The sequence below is a fragment of the Amphiura filiformis genome, chromosome 19 (genome assembly GCF_039555335.1).
Source record: "Amphiura filiformis chromosome 19, Afil_fr2py, whole genome shotgun sequence".
In the NCBI taxonomy this organism is placed as follows: domain Eukaryota; kingdom Metazoa; phylum Echinodermata; class Ophiuroidea; order Amphilepidida; family Amphiuridae; genus Amphiura; species Amphiura filiformis.
Genome location: NC_092646.1, coordinates 23,965,625 through 23,988,189, shown reverse-complemented (window position 1 = coordinate 23,988,189; position 22,565 = coordinate 23,965,625). Strand labels below are relative to the sequence as shown.

General features: G+C 36.9%; 1 protein-coding gene and 1 non-coding gene across 3 annotated transcripts; both read right to left on the bottom strand.

Annotated features, from left to right (window-relative positions):
• Positions 1-7,418: 7,418 nt before the first annotated feature.
• LOC140141085 (polyadenylate-binding protein-interacting protein 1-like) lies at positions 7,419-22,397 on the bottom strand. 2 transcript variants are annotated; one of them, XM_072162860.1, is made up of 11 exons: positions 22,293-22,397; positions 19,595-19,782; positions 18,608-18,790; positions 17,704-17,816; positions 16,067-16,175; positions 15,295-15,417; positions 14,391-14,509; positions 13,293-13,455; positions 12,215-12,269; positions 11,852-11,975; positions 7,419-9,032 (listed from the first exon to the last, which is right to left on the bottom strand). In XM_072162860.1, exons 3-11 carry the CDS (start codon positions 18,722-18,724, stop codon positions 8,915-8,917), a joined length of 1,041 nt encoding a protein of 346 aa, XP_072018961.1. In that variant the 5' UTR covers positions 18,725-18,790; positions 19,595-19,782; positions 22,293-22,397; the 3' UTR covers positions 7,419-8,914. The 2 variants fall into 2 exon arrangements, with proteins under 2 accessions (XP_072018961.1, XP_072018963.1); XM_072162862.1 differs by having other exon boundaries at positions 18,608-18,787.
• Positions 17,252-17,325, bottom strand: Trnat-cgu (transfer RNA threonine (anticodon CGU)). Its single transcript has one exon. It is a non-coding gene; the product is annotated as a tRNA-Thr (tRNA).
• Positions 22,398-22,565: the final 168 nt, after the last annotated feature.

Sequence of the window (22,565 nt, the reverse complement as noted above, 5' to 3'; positions counted from 1 at the left end):
ACTCAAATAAGTTAAGTCAAGTTTGATTCATGTCAAAGTCAGGGCATGCAATTTTATTCAACTACCGTAAAACCCCGTCTACAAGCATATAGTGTGCTTCTGATGAAAGCTACATTAATCCATTCGCCATTATGGAGTTTGAGCAAATAAATTACGGGTCCAAGCATATACAAACAAGTATTATTTTAAGACCGGTCTATTGTATGGTATATTAACGCTTGCTTCGAATTAATTAAGCTTTTATAAAAAACACTATATACAGGGTGTATCAAAATGATTGGTACCGAAGACTTCTCATTTTTTGCCGAATTTTTTTACCATTTTTTGTGCCAGTTTGGGGTTAATTGTTTAAATATTTGTAATTATAGTAGTGTTATCTTCTCTAAGAATTTTAGATCATAAAGATAGCACATTCTATTCAGAAGTTACATGGATTCTAAAGGAAAGTAGGTGTTTTTACACTTTTCATCGTAACGCTGGATCAGTAGCGCACCATTTTCAAAGCTCTATTTTACTGCAAATACCTTGTGAGGATGATATGTTGAAAATCATGGAAATGTTAAATATTTTCCCTGCCTATTTCCTCATTCATAATATATATTAATGTAATAATCAATATTTATTGCTTGAGAGTCATATTATTGACTTAAATAATTTAGGTGGGGTGAAAGAAGTTTGTGTATCAACACCATCAAGGGCGGAAAATTATTATTTTTTTGAGATTACTAAGTAGATGGTGTGGCAGAATGGCTATATACTGTAGACAGTATAGGTTAGTTTAGACCTGGTAAAAGTTATTGGAATGGCTCCACAGTATTCCACACTTCAGTGTGCATTCATAGTTAAGAATCACACAAAGATATGGAGAAGTGCAGAGAAGATTTAGGAGACAGTTTCTAAGAGCTTTTTCTTCCATGCTAAGAGCAAAGCGTATCCAATGCATACATGCTATAACTTGCAATGCTTCAAAATTTGATATGGCAGTTACAGAATGGACCCATCCCAGTTGTTAAGTTCTTTCAAGATAGAGCTTCACCTCACACTGCCAGAGTCGTAAGGCATGGACTTCAGGAACATCTTTCTAAATGCATGTGTAAAGCAATTTTATGTTATGTATACTGAGGTGAGATATTGAAGAGTATGTATGCAATAGATGGTTCAAGCAGTGAACAATATTCATCTTGTGTCAAACCATGATTACGTCGATCTTCGTTTAAATGACAATGGCTCCCAGATGCATCAACCTATCAACTTCAGATTAATAGAGCAATAAGTTAACATATGCCCCTTTCTATTTATAGTACAAAAACTATATTAATTAGCAATTTTATATTTTTTATATATTTTTGAAAATGTCACATAGCCCGGTACCAATCATTTTGATACACCCTGTATGCTTGTAGACGGGGTTTTACGGTATATAGTATTCAGCAAAATCCTTCAGCAGCAGTGTCCTACTGCTCTTCCTGATTATCAAGTAAAAATAACCGAGTTGCGCCTGGTCATGTGATGCTACATAGCTTGATTGGCTAATGAGGTGCCAATGTGATAATGACATGATTCAATTAGCCAATCAGAACCTCACTTCCATGTTTATGCTTTAAAAAGCGCCAAATCGACAGATCACTGAAGAACCTTGCTAAAAACTTTAATACGTACCAATGTCTCAATTTCTAGCTACGAAACTGGCATGGTTGCTAAAAGAACTTACGAGTCAGTTTGGATATCGTAAGAAAATGGGATCTACAAATAAGAGGACAGACTAACAGATTGATAATGTTCTAAAAATGTATATACGGTGGGAGGGTGACAAATGCTCTTTACATTCCTTACATACTGTATAAAAACATTAACGTGACCTTTGCTCCATGCACCTCCGGTCTAGCCACAGACAAGGGTGGGGGATCAAGCTAAAACTAGTTTTGTTTAATCATCCATATTTTGGTTTGTTCCCTAATTGGACCAGGGATATTTTACATAACGTTTTTGGGCAGGAAAAACCTGTGTTTGTGGCCCCTGAACATGTTTAAAATATATGCTATCTGGTTACATAGGTTTTGCTTTAAACATGTTCAGGGGCCAATAACACATTTATAAGAGGTTTTCCTGCCCAACGACAAAATAAGTTACAATGCTTCATGAGATGTCAATTTATGTCAGAGGTTATGACATATCTTAAAGGATTGTAGTGTTTACAATACTGTGTTCATCGAGGTTTGTTCACATTACATTTGTGACCTGTTACTACAAAACCAGGACCATGTCAGCAGACCTGATATTTAGGTAAAGGCCATTAATAAATAAATACCATGAACATGGTTAAACCTTTTTGAGATTTACGTATTAGGGGCTGTACAATAAATATTTGAACATTTCTGTTCTGTTTTCCCAAGATTTTCTAGAGCATGTTATTTAAAAGCACCCTGTAAATGTGTGCCAAAAATTGCTTGGCATCACCAGCCCTTTGCACCTGCTAAAATTGCTTGCCCGCCCTTTTGAAATAAATCATGTAATCTATGCGACTACTGTCGTTCTGATGAACTGTCATACTGGAATCTAGCATATAATGCACTTTTTCAAACAAATTCATTTCCTCCTACAATTATTAAAATAACAACATATAATTCATGACTTGACTTTAGTTTAAAACATTTCAGATACAAATGACTCCATTACACATTCAAAGAATGGGGGATGCCTGGTGGAGCTAAAGCCATAATATATGAGCTTTGGTCAAATTTTGATTTATTATGTTTTGATTTATTATGCATTGCCAAAAATTATGAAACAAGATTCGTAATGACTTTCAGGAAATTTTCTGTCCATCTTAAACCGAATAATGAAGTAAAAGAAAACCCACTTGCCGCCACTTAACTGTGGATCTCTATGGAGGATTTAATGTTATAATTATGACATTAATTAAAAACTGCATGCTGTTGTCAAAATTGGCCGATTCAAATTAAATGCAAATTAGGACATATGTATTACAAGTTTATCAAGAACTTTAGTTCGAAAAATTTGCCAAACTCAATACAATGGTATTGCATGGTCTCTTCCATGCAATTGCCCAATGAACTTTTGTCCAATTTTCATCCATGACATTAATACTGTAAAATTTAATATTTTCGCGAGAAGATATTTTCGCGATTTTGAAGATTTTGTCAGTTGCGCGAGTATTAAATTTCGCGGTTTTGATATTGATACAATAGAAACCTAATGCAAAAGGTTATTTTCGCAAGTTTTTAGTTTCGCGATTTTATATCCACTCGCGAAATTCGCGAAAATAAAAACCTCGCGAAAATTTCTACTTTTACAGTATTACTTTTCCATCACTTCAGAAGAAGCAAATTCACAAAATGGTGGAACCTGTGTAAAAATGAAAAACAACGTATCTAGAACTTTGCACTGCTACAAGTTTTGATCCCAATTATGCTAATAAATTAATGCAAGCATGGCCATGCTTCTTGTTTAATAATACCTGACGGTCCAACCAAGGTTTTGAGATCTTTGTATTCTATACAAAGGATGCTTTCAAAATCCCACCGCCAGCGCCTTGGCAGAAAAACAGTGGTTTCACCGCATTATGTTGTTCTGAAGACTATAAACAAGACCCAAACACCAGTTCTCACAGGGTACATGTGGTCTACCAGCAGGTAGGTTTTGAAGCCATCCCTATGTCTTAATTTTAAGACAATTTTTGACATGCAACTTTTAAGTTGTCTATATAGACATACATGCTAAATTAACACAATTGCATGTTAATTTCCTCCAGCTTAGGGGACAAACCAAAAGATTAACAATGCCCTGTAATAATAACTAGTTTTAGTGCATAACTGACCCTTTCCTCCCCTAGAAGTGGGTAAAAAATAAATGAGTTTTTTTAGAGCATGGGAAAAGTGCCATCAACATTTTGAACTTTCCCTGATGAAACTAGTTTTGTTCATAGGACATCATCAATCTTTTAGTTTGTTCCCTTAGAAGAGCACAAAAAGCACCAACATCAAAATAGTACAAAAATTTGGACTTTTACAAACAATTGTTCCAGACAGTTGGACTCCTGCATATATCCTGATTACAACACAAAGTAAATATTGTTAGCACGAGTGCAAAAATGTGCACTTTTACACAAATGTGTTCTTACATAATATAGAGTGTTGGACTCCTGCATATATCCTGTTTACAACACAACACATAATGTAATGTTGCTAGCACGAGTGCAAAAATTTGCACTTTTACAAAAATTTGTTCCAACATAATATGTGACATGATCAAGGGGAATGGGTCACATCATCACATGTCGACTCTGGTCGCAAATGAGTTTTACATAATTATGTTTCTAAAGAGGACATTCTCTTTGCAAAGTTACATCAATTTATCAATCGCTGAAAACAATATAAAACAAAAGAATTTCAACACTTTCTCTGCCAATATCTCAAAATCAATATTAGCGACATCCGACTCATTTCCCTTGATCGTGTCACACATAGAGTGTTGTACTCCTGCATATAATATATCCTGTTTACAACACAAATTTAATGCTGTTAGCATAGACTGGCCATTGACAATATTTCATTACGCCCACAAAAAAGGTTTGTCTCTGGTCTCACTGGAAGTTGGATATGCAATCTGGTATACGTTCTGTATTCATTTCCTGAATAACTTTTCAATAATTATTTTCAAAAATTTTTAAAATTTAAATAAAGAGAAAAAAAAAGTTTTTCTGCATGGTTTTACAAACCAGAGACAAACTTTTAATTTTTGGCCTTATACACACTAAAATATGTTCATCATGATTGTTGAGCATAAAATGATTTTAATCAAATAAAATGTGATGCCTCATTATGAAAGGTACCTTATTATGTTGGCTGTGAAAATACACACTATTTCTAATATCAGTTTGGGGGCACTCGTAATTCACAGATGTGTTTGATAACAAATACTCTTGAAATGCTGAGTCATGTTAGAGTATCATGTCATAGTTCAAGGACGTCTCATCAATCACATGCTCCCTAGTCTCAAAACCCAGTCACAAACGATATTAGTAATGTTGTTGAATGTGAAGCGGTGCAGCAGGATTAATTTTTCTTGTAGTAGGCCTAATCAGGGTTGTAGCTAACCCAAGTTGAGTACCTGCAGGCCAGAGTCTATTGTGACACTCAATCTGATAGTAACTTGGGATTTTTTACTTCAAAACGTTAGATTTTGGCCATAATTGGCTCGATTGTGCAAGCTTAAGTCTTTTCTGGGACCATTTGTCAGAATTTGGTAGATATGATTGATTTTTGCACAGGTAAATATTTGCTAAACACAGGAAAACACAGTGTCCAGCTGTCAACAAAGCTCGCCGTATGTGAGATCACCGAGCCGTATTTGATATCGGAGACGTCCATGAATTATGAGTGCCCCAAAACTGATATAGATCCAAAAATATTGCATTGGCTCAATGCATGATATAGCCCTTTTTGTAACCGATCAAAATAGCTCTTTCTTGGCCAGTGGTATCCATGGGTCAAGGTACCTATTACTGTAATTGCAATATAAAAATATCAAACAAATTACAAACCCATCACATTTGCTAAATGCCAGGTATATCCTGACAAAATACAGAAAAATACTGCTACCAAAACTGAACAAATCAACTTAATGCTAAGATTGTCCTTCATACATACATATTTGATTTTTCAAATTCATCAAAAATCAAATGGAAGCTTCAAATTGATTTGTGTGCAAAAGGGTTACAAATTGTGATAAGTGTGATAAAAATTTCAGTATTCTACTTCAAACTTATTAAAGGAAGTGTCTGGCAATCACAACATTATGTCTTATATGTTAGAAAAATAATTATCAAGCATGAATCACATGGTTTTCATATTAACCATAAAAACCATCTCTCAACATGCTATATTCAAAATTCCCATGCCAAAATTGTCTAGAGCAATGACATCCCAATAATTCAATGAAGCCTGACGACAAATGAGCACAAATAACCATGGCGTCATTGCTCTGGAGCATTTCTGCGCGGGAATGTTGAATGGCTGTTCTCATTCGTTTTTATGGTTAAAATGAGTTTGTTTTAAATAAAACCATGTGATTCGTGCTTCATAATTATTTTTCTAACATATAAGACATAATGTTGTGATTGCCGGAGACTTCCTTTAACAAACATCCTGTACAGCAAGCTACTTTCAGGAGGTTCATTTTCAAAATTTCTCTGCCACAATATATTTGTTGATAAATTTTTGTTTTTCTTACCATTTTTAACATAAGGATAACACAAGATTGAACAGATTCATTAAGATTGGTATACTAAACTCAGAAGACAAGGTTCTTTGTATCCGATCCACAAATTGCAAGAAAGTTTCTCATTACGTAAAATAACAAAAAGCATTTTAAAAAGTACACTCGGCAAACTTTGGATACATTGGACTTTTCTTCTGAACTCTTTATAATGCACCAGTGGCATAGCTGCCGGGGGCAATTGTCCCCCTTGCAATGCCTATTTGGGCTTCCGCCCCCCCTAGCGCAGGGCAAAATAATAAAGGAGTGAGAGAGATGGGAAAAAAGGGGAAAAGATTTTTTGTTTGGTGGATTTGGGCCCCAGCCCCATACAGGCTTGCCCCCCCCCCCGGAAAAAATCCCAGCTACGCCACTGTAATGCACCTGTGGGCTATTCCAGTTGAGATCCATACACCTCCAATGGAAGATATGACCTTAATCTTCCACACAGGGAGTGTGAATTTCAAATGGAGCCACCCATTCAGTGTCGTCTGCTCCAAAATGGGGTTTTCCAGTTGAAGTCCATACACCCGTGTGGAAGATATGAACTTAATCTCCAACACAGGGCTGTGGATTTTAAATAACAATCATATATGCTCATTTTAAGAGTAGGCCTACCTAGCAATCTTGCAAAATGTATAGACCAGTATTTTTACACTGTACAGTACAATCCAAATGTTGAACTTTCCACAATTACTTGCCTAAATGGATAGTGATGAAAATAGTTACGATACAGTCCCTGCTAATTATCTTTACAAGACTTTAAGGGCAGCTTTCTCGAAGCATGGCTAGTTGTCGGGCTTCCTAAGCCAGCAGGCTAGCCCTACCAATGTGGAGTCCATTTCATTGATTTATCTTTCTAGGTGATGTACGATGTGAAATTGTAAGCACTGGTATATAGGACTAATAGAGGTTATCCACTTCACTCATGTGTGACTTCTAACAAAAGGCACTGGTTCACGTAGTATTCCTCATTCAAACTAATTCAATGCACGACCTCAGAGTTACCTGCATGACTTTGGAGGGCTATTTTGAAACAGTCATGGTTGCACATGCAGGTACTTCTTTAGGATATCCTAAACAAGGTATAGCAGTCGTTGATAGGAAATGCAGCTTATAGAACATGGATAACCTCTATTGGATTTAAACCCGATGGCTAAGGAATCCTGACTACTAGCCATGCTTCGAGAAACCAGCCCTTACTGTTTTGATACCACTGGCATCATTCAATCACACTCAAGCATATACAAAAGACACTCAATATCTCTACAAGTAGTATGCCAAGACATTGGCAAGATATATTAAAATCTAAAATTGAACTGACTCTAAATTGCGCGTAAGAGGATGACACTGACATGGCAAAGGGTGTATATTGTATACTTTACAAAGTTGTTTTTCCCCCCAAAAGGTACCAAAATTAAGGCTGCAAACTTTGATGAAAAAAACATCATGCAAACTTGTAGTTTCCAACTCTGGTATATATCCTTCATGTGAGCCTACACCAAATTATCCTATTGTTAAGATTTCATTGAGAGATACTACAGTAGGAATTTCAATTGAATGAACACAGCCGCGATCGAATATCGCGTATTTCACACTACAACGCGAACGCATAACCTTGGATACAATACTAACCATTATTATGTTCTCAGAATCTTCCTTCCTATACTTTGTACAGAGTTGAAGAGTCCAATATAATCAACACTTGGACTCAAAACTTGGACTGTGTTGGATAGGCTCACTTTTTCCCAAAAAATTTTGTTTTCTACAATTTTTTGACCAAAACTCATTTTTGACTTGCTCATTTTTGACCAAAAATCACATTTTTGCCAAAAGTCATGTTTTTTTACCAAAAGTAAAATTGGATGGTTTTTTCACCCAATACAAAATTTATTGGTCTCGCTATGAGTTTAAAAATATTGGACTCGACTTCGTCTCCCAATATTTTAAAACTCACAGCTCGATTCAATAAATTTGTGTATTGGGTTCAAACCATCCAATTTTATATCAATCATGAGTGAGTTGGCATGGGTGGGTTCACTACAGCGTTACAAATGCGCAGTCGCATGCACACGCTGGCGTACATCGCGCAATGTACCCAAAAAAATCGTCAGGCTGTCTTCATTCAATTGAAATTTCTACTGTAGACTTACGTGAAGGTAATACCCAAACTCTAGAATCATACAAAATATGACGGTAGTTCACATACTACATAATATGCTGAGTTTAGCTGAAAATGACCAATTCCACATGAAAACTTCGCAACAATCGATAGAATAGCTGATAAGTACTGTATAACTGTTTAGTTTTCTGAACAGTTGTTTTATTCGCAGTTTGAAACGACTATATCTTGAAGCCTATGACTTGTAAATATTTGTGGGTTTTAATTCCTGGTTACCTGTTTCAGCAAGAGCGCAAACATGCCTGCGAAAAATTTCCTGTCATAAGTAAGGTGCTATTGTTTATGCGAAACCGTCATGCTTTTTTGTATCAAGAGTACTGTACACAGTGTGTCAAAAGTACTGTACACAGTGCAAAATAAAACCTTGATGCCATAAAAGTGTCATGCTATTACACTCCCTTTTTAAAGGGCCACTATAATTAATTAATTAATAACAGATTAATTATGCCGTTACTATCATCTATAATCACCATGGTAACCGCTCTCTTGCTGGAACTGTTCGAATGCGGCTTCTACTTCCGGGTCCCAGTCGTCGTAGGGTTGCATACTACTGTAATCACCACCAGGTCCCAGTCTGCAGAGAACAACATGGAGAAATGGGGGATTACTCAATACCCACTTATAATTGCGGGCAGAGGTAAACTCTCTGAGGGGCCTGACAAGTTTCTACCACACGTATGGTGACCCAGATCCAATAATAATGTATAACAAGGATTCTCGAGTACTAATATACTATAGGATAAGCCACTCGTTTGCGCAAATGAAGTCAGTCATTCGGCCTATGCGCGATAATGCATAATGTGATGGCATAGTATCATGTACGCATGTACGTGTAGGAGTGTATTACCTGTGGAAGAGATGATGCAATGTTTACGTCATCGTTTCAAAACAAATTAAATGGCGAAAAACGGCGAACATTTGGTCGAATCTTTCCATTACTATCATATCGTGAAAAACCAAATAGCTGAGGAGTTAGCTCAATATACTAGGAAAATATTATAACCGAGGACCCCATGACGAGACTGGCTAAATAAGCTGTATTTTTTTGCTGGAAAGGGTCCGAATAATTGGCAGTCGATGTGCTCCATCTTGGACAAATTTAGGGTACCAAACTCCCCAAAAACTGTCAATCAACATAATTTAGGGTACCAAACTACCAAAACTGTCAATCAACTACTTTGGTACCGAGTTTGGTACCAAACTCCTTAGCAACCGTCACTCAAACTGCCGATATGTCAATCAAACTGCCGTAAAGTGACTTCACTTTTTGTACAGGGATTGAATACAAGTGTCACGGCCCTGTGTATAAGGTCAATCCGCATGACAGCCAATCAAAACATGTTTTCTACTTTGAGTAACATGTTACGTCAGAAGCAAAGTTCTGAGTATTTTACACTGTCTTGAAAATCAGGGACTGTCTTTTGGAATTGGCAGTAGAGCATTAAATAGCTCTTCTAGAGCCTTCAAGGAGAGCTGTTTAGAGCATTTCCAATAGAGTGTAAGGAGATAATGGTCAACTAAGGAGAGCTAAAAATCACTTTCCTATATTAGATATAAGGAGAGCAGTAGAAAGCGAAATACATCAAATCTAATTAAGGGATCCAAAATGAGCGTTTATTGCGTTTCGACAGTATTTTTTGTGGGACATGAGAGCACCTCAGACCTATCGAATTTTTAAATCACAATATAATACAAATTTTATGACAAATTATAAAAATTTGATATTTTTTTCAAATTTTTGATATATAACAGTCCTCTAGTAAATTATATAAATCTAATGATATATTTTAAAGTGTATGTAGCAGGGAGGAAAAGCCGACGGTCAATTGAAAATTTTGACCTTATATTGAAGATATGGATTTTTTCCCAAAAGACCTAATTTTTTTGGTGTTTTGGGAAAAAAATCCATATCTTCAATACTTAAAGGTCAAAATTTTCAATTGATCGTCGGCTTTTCATCCCACCTACATACACTTTAAGTATAAATCATCAGATTTATAAAGTTTACTTCAAGTACTGTTAAATATCAAAAATATCAATTTTAATGATTTGCCATAAAATGTGTATTCAATTGCTAATTTCAAAAAATCAAAATTATTTGATATCAGAATGACATTCTTCATATTCAGAATGCAATTCGATATGTCTGATGTGCTCTAATGTCCCAAGATAAATACTGTCCAAACGTTCATACCCCAGCCCTTAACATCTCCTATAATTTTCAAGATGGCTATTCACAGACCAATAAAAGTGTTTATATCAACTCGGCATCTGTTATTAATGCTGGTTTCATACGGTACACCGCTGAGCAGTATGACACTTCATTGTGCCACTTGCACTTTTCTGCAAGCTGCAGTCACCTAGCAGAATACAGCTGATTCTGAAAGCCAATGTTTCCGCTCTGTGCTCATTGGCCAAAAATTGTGTCCTGTTCACATATATAGAGTGACAACACTCCCAACTGACTTGAATTCAGTGCCTAGTGATTTGCCGCTTTGGGTAAAGCAGTGGATTGATGGCTATTGCCGCTGCTCACTACTTGATTTGCTATTGGCAAAACATCCAATTCTTGATCATGAGCGCCAACATGGGTACGCACGGATATTTGTGTCAAACATACTACGCAAAGACCACATGATTACGGAGCAAGCACATCTTTTGAGAATTGACCAATCATGGTCTTCGAATACGGTAGTCGCTAGGCAGGGTCGAAGTTTGGTCATGTAGGTCACGCGATCGTGTTATTACACAAAAAGTGCATGCATACGCAACAGTATGCAGAAGATACCTCCTCTCATGATCGACAATTAGATATTTTGTCTATAGGCTGATTGCGTATGACATAAAATCTTTGTCAAAGCGGCAAGCAGCATGACAGTATGAAACCAGCATTAAGATATCTCCAGGGTTTTTAAACCCTTGAGATATCTTAATGCTGGTTTCATACTGTTCATATTGCAGATGGGGGGTCTCCTTAGACTTATAGTCTTATAGTCTAAGGAGACCCCCTATCTGCAATAGCTGCCAGGTGTCATATTTTGAGATATGTACAATACAAGAATGCAGGTATTGCCACAAGTCTACAGGGCAGCTATTGTGGAAATGGCCTTCTAGTACTAACCCCTAGATCTATAACAAAATACTTCAAAGCTATTTAATTTCGCTAATACTTAATTTCACTAATTGCCAATGACCACCACTTTTTGTGGAGTATTTTAAAATTAAATTTTTAATTAGCGAAATTAAAATGTCGCTAATCCAGCAATTCATGTTTACAATTCAATTTAAAATGGTCAAATTTGCAGGCATTTAATTTAGCAATTTGAGGCTTCTAGCGAAATTAAGTCCCTAGCGAAATTAAGTGGTTTAACAATAGCAACAGTGATGACTTACGTGGCGGCAGCTATTGCCTCTTCTATCTGCTTATAGTCGTCTGCATCATCATCATACTGATCAAATGCATCTCCAGGTCCATAAGCTTCATACTCTCTTTCAAAATCATCAACATTTGAAAAACCTGAACAGAGAGAAACAGGGAAAATGATCACTTTTATAAGCATGGGTGATATCGCACCTTATTATAATATTTTGGCCCTATTTCCAAAAATTGGCCACATATTAAAATTCAATCTTTTATTGCCAGTTAGAACTAACAAAAAGGATTAGGATTTAGCTATGATTCATTTGGTAAAACAAGACAATAATTTTTTAATCCAAAACATTATAGTTACAGGAGTTACAACCAAAGCTACAAACCTGCTTCTGCTGCTGATATAATCTTGCCATCAGGGCTGAAGAAAACTGGCTCATTCTGAAACAAAGAGTATCAATAAGTACAATTTCAAAAAGTATTTAAAAGTGGTAATCAGATTTTTTTCATATTGTGCTCAGTGACATGCCCGGCCAGCGTTTCCCTGGGTATATATGACCTAGGCTGATTGCGTCATCGCATCACATGGAATGCATGCACACTCAGTGGTTTTAATAGCGAGCTTTAGTGAGACTCACTTCGGTTAGGGCTATTCCTCTCTCCAGACCCAAAGGATGAAGATAAACTGTTCATCACATAATTTGTTGGGAACGATCAATTATCTCTCTTTCCTTTCAAGTGTGCTGAGGCTTTGGATCCACATCTAGGCATTGTGCCTGTTCATTACGCACTATAAATCACTGCGCTTTTCCCCCCTTACTATATAGACATGGACGAAGAATAGAGCACGAAGTGCGATGGACTTGCAACTCCGTTCGTCGATGTGAGGTCAGCGACGTCAACACTTGGAACATGTGGACATAGGTGGCAGCAGCATTTTTCTTTAATTATCATATTCGTGACGCCATGTTAACGTAAGTCTCCACAGCACTACGCATATTTTTTTAGGTAGCTTTTAGTACTGTCGTGGTGGCAGCAGCATTTTTCTTCACTTTTCTAAAATGGTGTCACCCAGGGTTTAATTACTAATTCTTCAATTTATCAATATTTCATGAAAATTTACCAAACAAACGGATAGAGTCATGACAGTTAATATTTAAAGTACATGTATAAATGGTCATAGTTATAAAAGAAAGAATATAAGAAACATAAACAAATGAATTGTAGCAATATTCAATATTAATGGCAGCGGCCGTGACTTATCAATGGCGCTGGCGGATAATACACGGGGGAAGCCGACAGTGTCGCCACCTTTTTGCATTGCACCTTTTTGAGTTGCAACAGCCTGATATAGACCAGCATGCTTATGGTTTTTTTGGCCTCGCATGGGCTTGATCATTTTACTTAAGACTGGTCCCATCAGGACCCAAGCGTATCTCTGCACAGAGCAACATATAAACTTACAGTAAAAGGTACATCTGCCGCTGCTGCTGCGGCAACTGCAGGGGGTCCACTCTGTATGGTTGCTGGAACACTTGCAGGTGGCGCTACTAGTGGTGAATTTTTGGCTCGACCCCAATCACAAGCTCGTCTTTCTATCAATTGTAACCACATCTGACGTACATCCCTGTGTAGGTTATAGACAACAATAATTTGATGATCATTGATCAGTACAGAATAAAAATGGAACTAATTGTATTTTTATCCTTTGAAGTTTAAGCTTAGGATACCAAAAAAGTTTCGCTAAGTAGCAAAAGTATGCAAGTTGATAAATGAATATTTTTGAGAATGACAACTGGATCAAAGTTTTTGAGAGCGCTATTCAAAATAAGGAAATTATTTCAGAAATAAAGTCAGACTTGTAATATTTATTTCGAGTTACAAGACCGACCCTGAAATTCACATAATTTATAGCAGGTCTAGATTAGACATTAGCAGCCTTACCCAGACAGGGTCTAATTCTGCATAAAACCGGGCAACGTTATTTCTATAGATCTGCTGCGCATTCAAATTGCATTGTATTGCATCGTAATTTCATTTGTGTCTATGCTAATTATGTTTACACAACATGAACTCACGTGTTTTCAAGCAAATTCGCCGATAATAGGTGATCAAAAGCGATCGGAATGTTACAAAAGTACAGATCGCATTCAGCTTACTTCATATGAGATGATCTTGGGAAAAATACGGCATAATTTGTCTTGGTGTTTGCGGAATGCCATGCAGTAAAATATTAATACGTTGCGGCAATTCATGATTGACAACTAACAATCGGGCGTGTCCTTCAGTATCCTCCACTGTCAATTTCTTATCCACTCACTAATCCTCACGAAAGCTTTGTGTTGATTACGTAATGTGTCGAGGCAAATTGCAATAAGTACAATGAAATAATGAGTAGGGCGGGCTCCGAGGCGGGTTTCTTCCTCATCTTACGTAACAGTATTGTTCTCCAAAAAAACCCGGAAGCTTGTCGTTTGGAGCTCTAGCTGAAATACAGCAAAATAATGTAAGATAGTAAATGTAAACCTGTATTTTAGCTAGAGTATCTCGAGCTAGCCTTACCTGTCTATGGATGCATCAATGACCACATTTTTTGCATTGTTAAAGACTTGTGTGACTGCTGAAGCATATTTGGTCTTCTCCTTCTCCCTATCAAAGTCTTCAATTAACTTGCCTGCAAGCTGAACAAATAAACAATACAACATTTTAGTCAAACTAAGATAGAACCAGATCTCTCCCAGTTTATGATAATTATGATTTTATCAACCTGTACAACATTACAGCCAAACAGCCGAATTGCATTATACAAGACACACAACAAATATTATGAAAGAAACAAAATATATATTGGCAAAAATCTGAAAAAGGTAACATGAACATGACATGGAAGACAGCAGAGAGATGCAAAATGACACCAAGGGTAGCCACCAACTCACAAACCAGTGGCCACTACTGCTTATTCAGCAGATTAATGTGTTGGGGAATGGGACATTTGGCAAATCTGCTTGTGTGCACATGCAACTGAGAGATATGGGCTGCACTACTATAGGCCGTATACCTTCCTTGAGTTAGTAAAGTAAAATCAAATTTTGAGATTTTCTCAAAAACTGTTAATTTTTGCAGGAATCTGTTAAATATAAATAACTAATATGGACAGCAGTTCCAAATAGGTCATCTGAAGATATGGGTAGTGAAGACCATGCATAGTAAATATCCATGTGAGATACTTTTCTTTCATTTTCAGCTATTTTATAAGTTGACAGCTAATGAATTTTACCTTGAACAACAACAACAACTAACAATACATGAAGGTTCCCATAAAACAAGTGTAAATATGTCACAAGACCAAATTTTAACCAAATGCTTTTAATACTGACTGACAAATAGACAAAATGACTGATGGGCTGACACACGATTCATGATACTATACGGTCTTTTTCCTTAGGACAAATAATTAATTACTTACCTTAAATATTTGTCCTAAACACTTAAAGTTTTCCGTTGTAGGATTACTTGACAAAGTCTCCATCATTTGTTTTTGTGCGATCCGATAAACGTCTATTCTTTTTATTTGACCCTCTACCATAACCTGTAAAGGTAAACACAAAATGTATTAACTAAGTCGTGTGATAACCTGCACAATAACTCTGATTTTAATGTGCTCAGTTTTCAACTGGTTTTTTTTAATCCAGGGTTAGGCAAATTGGCAATTTACCAAATTTGTAGGAATTTTGCACATTTTTGCTGCAATTAGGCAAAATTGAGCTGTGTAAAAAAAAAGAAGAGCATTTTGAATCACCCTAACTAACATCTGAAAATGTAATCCATGTTTGGGGCACTATCCTCTGTATAGTGATTATACTAATAATGCTGGTTTCACACTTCTTGCCGCTTTGCTGCTCTGACAACATTTTGCTTCACTACGTAGTCGCACCAGAAATACTAGCGGTGACCAGCAGCAAGCCGATATCTATCTCTCCACCACTTTTCCCAAAGTGGCATATTGCTAGGAGTTGAATTCAAGTCAACTCAGGAGCAGTGCACTGACATATGAGAAAATGATACTATTTTTGGCCAATGAGCTGGAGCTGTGCTGAGCAGCAGTCATGATGCTGCCACTCAGCAGCCCGCCGCTCCATTTGCAGAAAAGTGCAAGCGTCACACCGCTCAACAGCAAGTGGCAGAAAGTATGAAACCATCAGCAAAGACCTGCGCATAGCAATTATATACCTGCTTACCTCTGAATTGAGGAATAATTCAGTCAGGAATCGGGTAGCTCCTCGTAACCTGTGCACATCTTCAGGATGTTTTACCATGATGTTCCTATTTACACATATATCTTTAGCTCTGCAATAAAAATACACCAACCATCACATTATACACAGGGTGAGGGAAGAAGGAAAAAATCAGGAATTTAGAAGATCAGAGATCTGAAATACATCACACATTTATACATTTTTGGTAGACATTTAATACGCCCATTGGTCATGTCTAACCTTTACAGTAATATCCCTTTGTACTTGTCAACATGCACCTGGTGTTTATGACATGAAAAGAATCTGTTAACGCCAGGGTCACATGATTCTACATGGCCTATTCAATGAAGCGCAAGTTCAAGATGGTAAGAACTCAATTTTCAAAATGTACAACTTTGGTATGAGTGGATCAGATCATGTCGCATACCATAAAGATTCATCTGAACTAATGGTGCACATGGCCCTCCTCTGACAATGTCAACAAGAATTAAGGGTCTATACCCTTATTTGTTGGTGTGAATATTACAGAAGGGCACTTTTAGTTTGTGCCTAACATTCCAGTTATTTCAAGGGAGCTCATATGAGCCATTAGGTGAATCTTTACGGTATAGGCCTACCGTATTTAGTCAAATAGTCGCCCCCCCCCCTCAAATAAACGCCCCACCACTTTTTTCAACCAAGATGTTTCAAAATGCCGATATTTCCATGCTATCTTACGTAGTAAGCTTACCAAGTTGCCCACATGGTAGATAATAGCGTCAATAATTGGCGAAAATCTGGATTGGAAACCCGGAAGTGAGCCAGAAGTCAGTGTTTCTAGTTCATATTTCATCATTTTAGTGTTTTTTATCGTTCTAAAATTGCCCTTAAATAAACGCCCCCTTGGGAAAATGTAACGCTCGGGCGTTTATTTGATGAAATACGGTATGTGTATACTATTTAGTATGGGTTATTTCATTTATTTTCCTACACGTTTAACACATCAGTGATGTGTGCGTTTAATGTATTAATATGTATTGAATCAGCCCCGTCTGGCGGCAAGATTTCATGAATATACGATAGGTGCGGTGCACCTCACAAAACCGGAAATTCTAACAGAATATAAATAAACATTATTTTTTCATCAGGTTCGCCGTCGCAAATAATAAAGGAGACAAGTAGAAAAAGTGATCCCGCCTGGGAATCGAACCCAGGACCTCAGGTTTACGAGACCTACGCCTTAACCACTTGGCCACGGGAGCTTCATGATTAGGCTGGTTGAAATTCGAACCCATAAGCGGTCACTCTAACAGAATATGTTAGTACCAATGGCGCCGTACAAAAGGTAAAATTTGCGAAGTCAACTGCCCAAACATGTCAGAAACTATGCATTATTTCAACGTTTTAGTGTTAAATAATGAATACTTTGTAAATTATTAAGGTTGTCTTCAGATTTTGTTTATACTGTCAACTGTTGATTAGCATTGAAAAATGGAAAATTGAAGGTTGAAAATGACTTGTGTGTTACCTGTTTACCACAATTGCTAAACGTTTAACGGATCATGCGTGTGTTTAACGGTACATGCGTTTAACGTTCCCATGCCTAATACTATTACTTACAAGGTTATTGTAAACTATACCTTTTATTGATTTGTTTCCTAAAATCTGCAAATGTTTCCTTCAGCATCAAGTGTTTATGGAGATATTCACACATTCTAGCGCCGGTGTAGGTAAAGTTAGGCTCTAATACCGACTGAAATGAAAGAAATGAACAGGAGCGGTTACTGCACAATAGCTGTGCCATAGGGCTTCAGCAGTATATTGTGGTATACCACTGTCACACGTTTCAGACTTTTTCTCTTTCATGTGACACCACCTGGGGATCACACTTTTATTTACAGGTTATTTAATGTAGAAAAAACCCAAAATAAAAAAGGAGTATTTAATTTAAACGAGTATTATTGATCCGGACTTATGAGGAGTGTCACTTCTGGTGAAGAAAATATTTTTATTATATTCTTTACTTTTTCTCTCTTTCATTTGACACCACTCGGGGATTTAGAAGGATTTAGTCTATGTACAATGTACAACCAAGCAGCAATGTTGGTACATTTCTACAGTACTATTCTACAGTTGTTAATTCACAATTTAACATTTTGTAACATTACGGTTAGCAATTATTTTAAATTGTTGCGATTTGGTAGTTCACAGCATCTTGCGAATGGTAATGAGCTTTGGCAAAAATTGCATTGACCACTTCATAGCGGGTATGTAGAAGAATTCAAATATCACAGATATACTTTTGTAGGTCCTGTGGTTCTTAAGTTATGTTGTAAAGAGGGCTGAAACAATAACACTTTTGTAAAATGTACATAACTCATTAACAACAATAAATCAAACAAGTTTTCAAAGTATATGATTTGTAGAATTAACTTTTGCAAAACATCAAAGTGTTATTTTTCAAGAAGATATTGATTTAGATAATGAAAATTGATTTTGTGACTGCTTTGACCAACAATACCTAGTCTACCCTTAAAGCCATACCTGATCAAACACAATGTCAGCTACATCTTCTAGTTGCCTTGGGTCTGTAAGACTTGTATTCAACATGTCCACAAGATCTCTCATAAACTCATCATAGTTACCAGGACTCAGTGACATCTGGTAAATAGTGTCCTGTACAATCTGAATGTGATCGCCTTCTGCAGCGTTTCTGCTACGACTCTGCTGAAAACACAAAGTGTACAATATCAGTGTTATTAGACACTCCTCCATCCAAACCTCAGAATTTTCGGGGTCACTTGATCATTTTCAGGGCAGTTAGTAGGGATGTGTTATTACGTTTATTTTCTTGAACATTTAATGCATCAATGATGCGTGCATTTAACATATGTGACCTGCTCTGACGAAACCCGCCATAAGTCGCACTCAGCCATTTCAAGATATGGGGAGTCAAAGTTGATTTCATTTTTAAATGTCTTAACTGACATTCTGCAACAGATGAGTAATATCGAGTTTGTTTTTATTAAAATAAAAAGAAATTTGCCATTTTTGTAATTACCAGGAAGATGATATAGTGATCCTTCAATTTTCATTACTGACTACCGTACATCCTCTATTTTAATTTTTGTTAATTCCATTTCAATTTTCAGAAAATTGAATTTTACTTGATGAAAGTTTTGCCCAAAATATAAAAAAAAGATGTGGGCAGGTGACATTGGGCTATTCCAGTTGAAATCCACACTAACCCTGTGGAAAATTTTGAAAATACCTTCCACAGGGGGTGTATGTTTTTCAAATGTAATTGGTCAGAGTTAATCATTTTGAAACTCATACTCCCTCTGTATCATGGCTTTACCTATATCTTCCACAACTGGAGTGGGTATTTCGAATGGAAGTTACCCAATTGTCTATTCTATTCAAAACATATACTCCCTCTGTGGAAGACTTTAGCTAAATCTTCCACAGGGGTATATTTTAAATGGAATAGCCCATTAGCCTAATCTGTAACTAGTGTAATAAGTGTCTTACCGGTGGCCCTGCATACTGATTGTAGACATCTACCGGGGTGCGTCACCATAACCCTGAGGCTTCTGCTGTTGTGGCTGTGAGTTCATGGCAGCTCCCCATGGCTTGCCAGGAACAAACTCCTTCGCACCTGCTGACAGCTTGAACGCCATCTTGATTTATCCACTCCTAACAGCTTACTATATATTGCACTGTGAAGAATAATACCGTACGTAATAAAAGATTAAAAGTGTGTATATACACTCCAATTTGCTTATGAAGAAGGCAATTATTGTTTGAAATGGAAGATGTTTTTAGGGGCTGTGCAATCGGTCTTTTTGCCCTCCCCTTTTAAAAGGAAAATTTGCATATTTAAACATTTTTGTAGTGTTACCCAAAGCCTTTTTAGAGCATTTTAATTAAAAGATGTCCCATGAATGCCAAAAATTGCTTCCCTCTACTTGGCTGGCCAAAAATTCTTGCTCCCCCCCCCCCTATTTTACCCTCCTCCATGGCTAATAAATATTGCACAGTCCCTACATTAACAGTGGTGAGTCATTTGCATTTACTTGAAACTTCTTGTTGAAAAAAAAAATTGAAAGGAATCCCAATGGTCAATTATTTGCACATTCTCCCCCACAAGAAGACATTGACATAGGGCGATTCCAGTTGAAATCTAAATAGAAGACATGACATTAATCTCCCACACAGGAGGTGTAGATGCAGAGAAGATGTAAGAAAGAAGAGGGTTAACAGAATTATATACCGGTACTTGAGATAATCCTGTTGAATCTATTCATAGTCCTTTATTCTCAAGGACCGTTCAGAATTTGTTGAAAAATATGAAACGTGTGTGTTAAGGACCTGCTGCTAAGATGGGATACCACAAGTGGATAATACAAGAAAGAAATCAAGTGTTGTAAAATTTCCCTAAAAATCTGTCCTTTTTGGTAAAAATAAATTTCCAAAGAAGAAATTTTTAGGATTTTTTGGAAGTGATGATTGTTGATCATTTCTGTTTTATTTTTTTATGTATTTTCCCGTCATTTCCTGTAAACCTATTAAAGATATTCTGATAATTGAGAATCTTCTCTATCATAAATAATAGAGGCTGAAAGTGACAACAAGTGGCAAAAATTGTAATTGGCCATGGAACTTCAGTCATATTTTATCTGAAATATTGACTGGATGACAGGGCCTGCATAAATGCAATCACTGCCCTTAGATCCCTAAAAGTAGTCATCTGTAACTTGTGTATCACACACGTTAAGGGTTCAAACCCCATTGTGGTACCGGTATTCTATTGTTTTAAGCGGCTAATAGGGTGGTTCATCAAATGTTTACTCCACATATATATTTTATTTTGAGGATAGCTGGATCAACCTCCTCTTTCTTACATCTTCTCTGGTAGATATCACTTTTTTAAACAGCTTTTTTAAAATGCTATTCATTTTGCATGCATCACTCTTTTGTGGACCATCCTTCTGATACTTGAGTGTATGACAACTGGAACAGTTTTGACAGGTCTACTACTACATAGTACGGTACAAAAAAGTTCTCTGTTTGTAAACAGACAAGGAAGGATGTCAAAAGTGTCATCCACAATGAATAGGAAAGTAACAGCATTAGCATGGTTATAATGAAATTCTGACAACTAGACAGAAAATGCCGTAGGCCTACTGCGCAGGTCGGCAACCAATCACGGCACGCCTTTGCCCTGACGTACATGCGTATAGTCTAGACGCGAACTAGTCTTTTTATCTCGGTCTTTCATTACAGTATGGCACTGCGTGAGGACTATGCTTTATTTTAATATAGATACGGTATTTTGATTATATTTTATAAATAGTAAAGTAATTAAGTCTCACATTCACAAGAAATAAAGTGTCAGCTCAGACTGTCTAAACTAAGAAGAGGGCGAGATGGCCGAGTGGTTAAGGCGTTGCGCTGCTGGCCGGGAGATACGATCGACGAGGGTTCGAGCCTTGGGATTGCCTTAGGTGAAAATTCTCTTCCCTCCCAAAAAGTTCCTATATGGTCAGAAATCCTTCAATTCAGTTCAGAAATTTAATTTCAGAAATTTAATTTCAGAATTTCTTCTCGCCCCATACACTGCTTATCACGTGCTGATATAGGTAGTGTATGTGCTTCATCCGTGATTCGGAAGTCACGTAAAGCCGTTGGTCCCGTGTACAGGAAGAGTCAAACCCTGTGCACGTTAAGTGTCAGAACTATTCGAAAAGAGAAGGGGGACCATCTGCAATCAATCCTAGGTTCCAGGATCGTGCATAGGTAAACTGTGCACGTAAAGCCCGTGCGTTGATACTCAACCATTTGAGGTAAGCACGTATATGGAAGGAAGGAAGGAAGAATCATTTTTGGTTTATACTACTACTATAATCAAATGAAGTAATTCTTGGCCAAACTGGAACACTGTGAACGCTAGTGGCTCCGCGATAAACACACGCGAATATAGCGCGGTACAGAAGAAAGTATACACGCGCCTTACACTGCGTACACGCATAGTACACTACTTGGACGCAACGCGCATGTTCCAGTTTGGCCAAGAATTGCCTAATTTAATTATAGTTTAGTTAAGCTTACTCATTTATTTACAAATTACATGAAATATGAGCTGAAATAGACGAGACACTTCTATAAAACAAACTTCGAACTTCAATGGTTTAAAAAGAATCAAAACAGCATAATTTATGCAGCTTACATGTACAAATTTTCATCTCTTCTACACTTCTTGTTTGTGTTGATCGCAGCTCAACTCCAAAACCATTGTTGATTGTCAACTTGTCCTTGACCTGACGCATGACCTGATAAGTGGTGTACAATTTACTTCCGGTCAAAAAATAAAGTTAAGATTTTGGCTCTTTGAATTAATAAATATACCTATTAACCTCACATTAAGGTTAATTAGCTTCTAGGTGCATAAAAAGCTCTAAATTTAATGTTCTTGTCAATGAAGACAGCTGATTTTTAAGGG